Source organism: Rhagoletis pomonella, unplaced genomic scaffold (assembly GCF_013731165.1).
Source record: "Rhagoletis pomonella isolate Grant_MI unplaced genomic scaffold, Rhpom_1.0 Rhpom_scaffold_12050, whole genome shotgun sequence".
Taxonomy (NCBI): Eukaryota; Metazoa; Arthropoda; class Insecta; order Diptera; family Tephritidae; genus Rhagoletis; species Rhagoletis pomonella.
In genome coordinates, this window is record NW_023470578.1 from 1 (window position 1) to 3,087 (window position 3,087).

Here is a 3,087-nt window from a genome sequence, read left to right on the forward strand (position 1 = left end):
GTAATTAAAGTCTTTTAATTAACCCCTAAATACACAAACATTACATGGTGTCAGGGGCAAAATTATTAAACAACGACTGAAAAATATTTTGGAAAGTGGATTACCAAGACGATAGCCAATTTTTGTGGATTAACGAACATCGAATTATATGCGGCATCGAACAAAGGCTTCCTGTTGGGAAATTGAACGCCATTTTGTAAATCGTCGGATTTTGAGGACATCACGCGGTGGAGAGTCGATATAATCACCAGTTTAGCATCATAAAAATATTTGTCGTAAATATTTTGGATTATTGTTTGAAAATTCGTACATTTAACTCAAACTCATGTCGAACGAGCGACTGCCAACGGAATTGGACTGCGCAGATTTGGCGAAGGGGTGGCCAATGTGGAAGCGTACATTTTTAATGTACATGATGGCAACGGGGAAAAATGTTAAAACGGAACCAGAAAAAATAGCAACGTTTTTGTGGTTAATCGGCTCCCAAGCTATGGAGATATACAACACATTGTTCCCGAACGATGGGACAACTGATGGGATTCTGGGAAATCAAAATGCTGAGGCTGTGTCACCAAATTCCAATAATAATCCGCGATCCCTGGATGATGTTTTGAAAGCATTTGATGGATATTGTATACCAAAGAAGAACATACTAATGGAATCATTCAAATTTCACAATATTGTACAAAAAGAAAAGCAGCCTTTTGTCGAGTTTGAAACATAGCTTCGAAACAATGATCGTATGTTGAAGGAACGAATTGTCATTGGTGTGCATGACAAGAAGTTACAATTGAAGTTATTGGAAGGAAAGGATGAGTCATTGCAGAAAGTCATTGAAACGTGCCAGATGTATGAGGCTGCAAATGCACATAAGGCGTTGTTGAACACAACTAGTCAAACAAGTGTTAACAGTGTGGCTGAACAGGAGCCAAAGGAAACAGTCAACGCAGTAGCACGTCGTTGCTATAACTGTGGTGGCGATTTCGCAGCAAGGCATTTGGAAACATGCAAAGCTAGAGATATCAATTGCCGATCATGTGGACGCAAAGGTCATTTCCAACGTTGGTGCAAATCAAAAGGAAAGCAAACGGGCAACAAAGGAACGAAACCGGACAGCAGCTATAATCATGTAAAACAACAGCAACACTCCCTCAACTGGGAAGGCACAGGTAATTTTGTACAAAACATTGATGAAAGTGCGAATAGGTTTATTATGGTAGATTGTATTTATAGAATAAATTCAAACTATGTTGGAAATGAGAGGAAGCGATGGTACAAGGAATACCGAATAGCGAATAAATTGGTTAGGTTTAAGCTTGATACAGGATCGGATGTGGACTGCATTCCGGCCAGGATATTTAAAACTTTTGGAATAAGATTAGAAAACAAAAATGAAAATTATTCGGTTTATGATTATAATGGAAATAAAGTAAGTGTTTTCGGAACAGTTAAATTAAAATGTTTGGATGAACAGTCAAATACGGAACAGTCGTCTCACTTTATTGTTGTCGATGACGTGTGCGAACCGATTCTAGGACTCGAGTCATGTGAAAGATTCGGATTGGTAAGGCGAACTGATGTAGGGTCGGTCGTGTGCTTGTCACAAACAAGGGAGGAGTTTTTGCAAAATAATCGTGATGTTTTTGAGGGGTTGGGTAAATTTCCGGGAAAATTCGTAATAAATATGAAAGAAAACTCCAAACCAGTCCTGCACTATAAGAAACGGATACCAATGTCATTGTTAGATAGATTGAAGTCGCAACTTGATAAAATGGTACAGGATGGAATCATCGCACACATGGATTACCCCACTGACTGGGTCAACAATGTACAGATAGTTGAAAAGCCTAACTCAAATGAACTTCGAATTTGTTTAGATCCTAAGCCACTCAATGAATGTATTAGGCGGGAACATTTTTTGATTCCGACGGTTGATGACTTAATGTCGGGTTTGGCAAATAAAAGAATTTTTTCGGTTCTTGATTTGAAAAGTGGTTATTGGCAAATGGAATTAGACGAAGCAAGTTCTAATTTAACAACATTTATGACTCCGTTTGGGAGGTTTAAATTCAATCGCGTGCCATTCGGGCTTAATTTTGTTCCGGAATTGTTTCAGCTTGAAATGATTAGAATGTTTGGAGACATTGAGGGAGTTATAATCTATTTTGATGACATAGGTATTTGCGGGGAAACGGAAGAAGAACATGATCGCATCATGAATAAAGTAATTGAACGAGCGCGGGCAAATAATATTAAGTTTAATCCGGATAAAATCCAATATAGAAAACGGGCAATTAAATTTATGGGAAATATTATATCGGAAGGAAAATTTAAAGCGGATTTGAAGTATCGGGATGCAATCTTGGAAATGAAAAAACCCGGAGATAAAGCTAACGTTCTAAGATTTTTGGGCATTCTTAAATATGTGGCAAAATTTATTTCTAATTTGTCAAAGCAATCAGCGAGGTTGCGCAACCTAACGCGTAATGATGTCGAATTTAAATGGACGGAAGATCATGAATTGGAGTTTAAAAATTTGCTTAATATCATAACATCTGAACCTGTGTTGGCTATCTATGATCCTAAGTTACCGGTCATTGTGCAAACGGATGCATCAAGAGATGGGCTGGATTGTGTAATGGTGCAAAACGGACACCCAGTAGCATATGCATCTCGAACGTTAAGTAAAAGTGAACAAAAATGGGCTCAGATCGAGAAGGAGTTGTTGGCCATCGTTTTCGCTTGTCAGCGGTTTCATTATTTTTTGTATGGACGTGAGTTTACGGTTGAGAGTGATCACAAGCCATTGGAGACGTTGATCAAACGGGATATTGACGATGTAACAATGCGACTTCAGCGGATGTTCATGTCACTTTTGAGATATCCGAAAATGACAGTAGTTTACAAACCCGGAAAAGAAATGCTTGTGGCCGACTGCCTTTCACGAGCTCAATTGTCAGAATGTATGGAAGATACGGAATTAACTGGAATTATTCATTCAGTCACTAAATCGGCATGTTTATCAAAACAAAATTTTGATTTGTACCGTTCAACAATTGAACGTGATGAGCAATTGTTGAGAATTTG

The 3,087-nt window shown here is 38.3% G+C and overlaps 1 protein-coding gene across 1 annotated transcript; it reads left to right on the top strand.

Moving 5' to 3' along the window:
- The first annotated feature begins 738 nt into the window (after nucleotides 1-738).
- Nucleotides 739-1,425, top strand: LOC118756762. The gene is made up of 2 exons (XM_036491505.1): nucleotides 739-1,169; nucleotides 1,234-1,425. The coding sequence occupies exons 1-2, from the start codon at nucleotides 743-745 to the stop codon at nucleotides 1,236-1,238; spliced, it is 432 nt and encodes a 143-aa protein (XP_036347398.1). The 5' UTR covers nucleotides 739-742; the 3' UTR covers nucleotides 1,239-1,425.
- The last annotated feature ends 1,662 nt before the right edge of the window (nucleotides 1,426-3,087 follow it).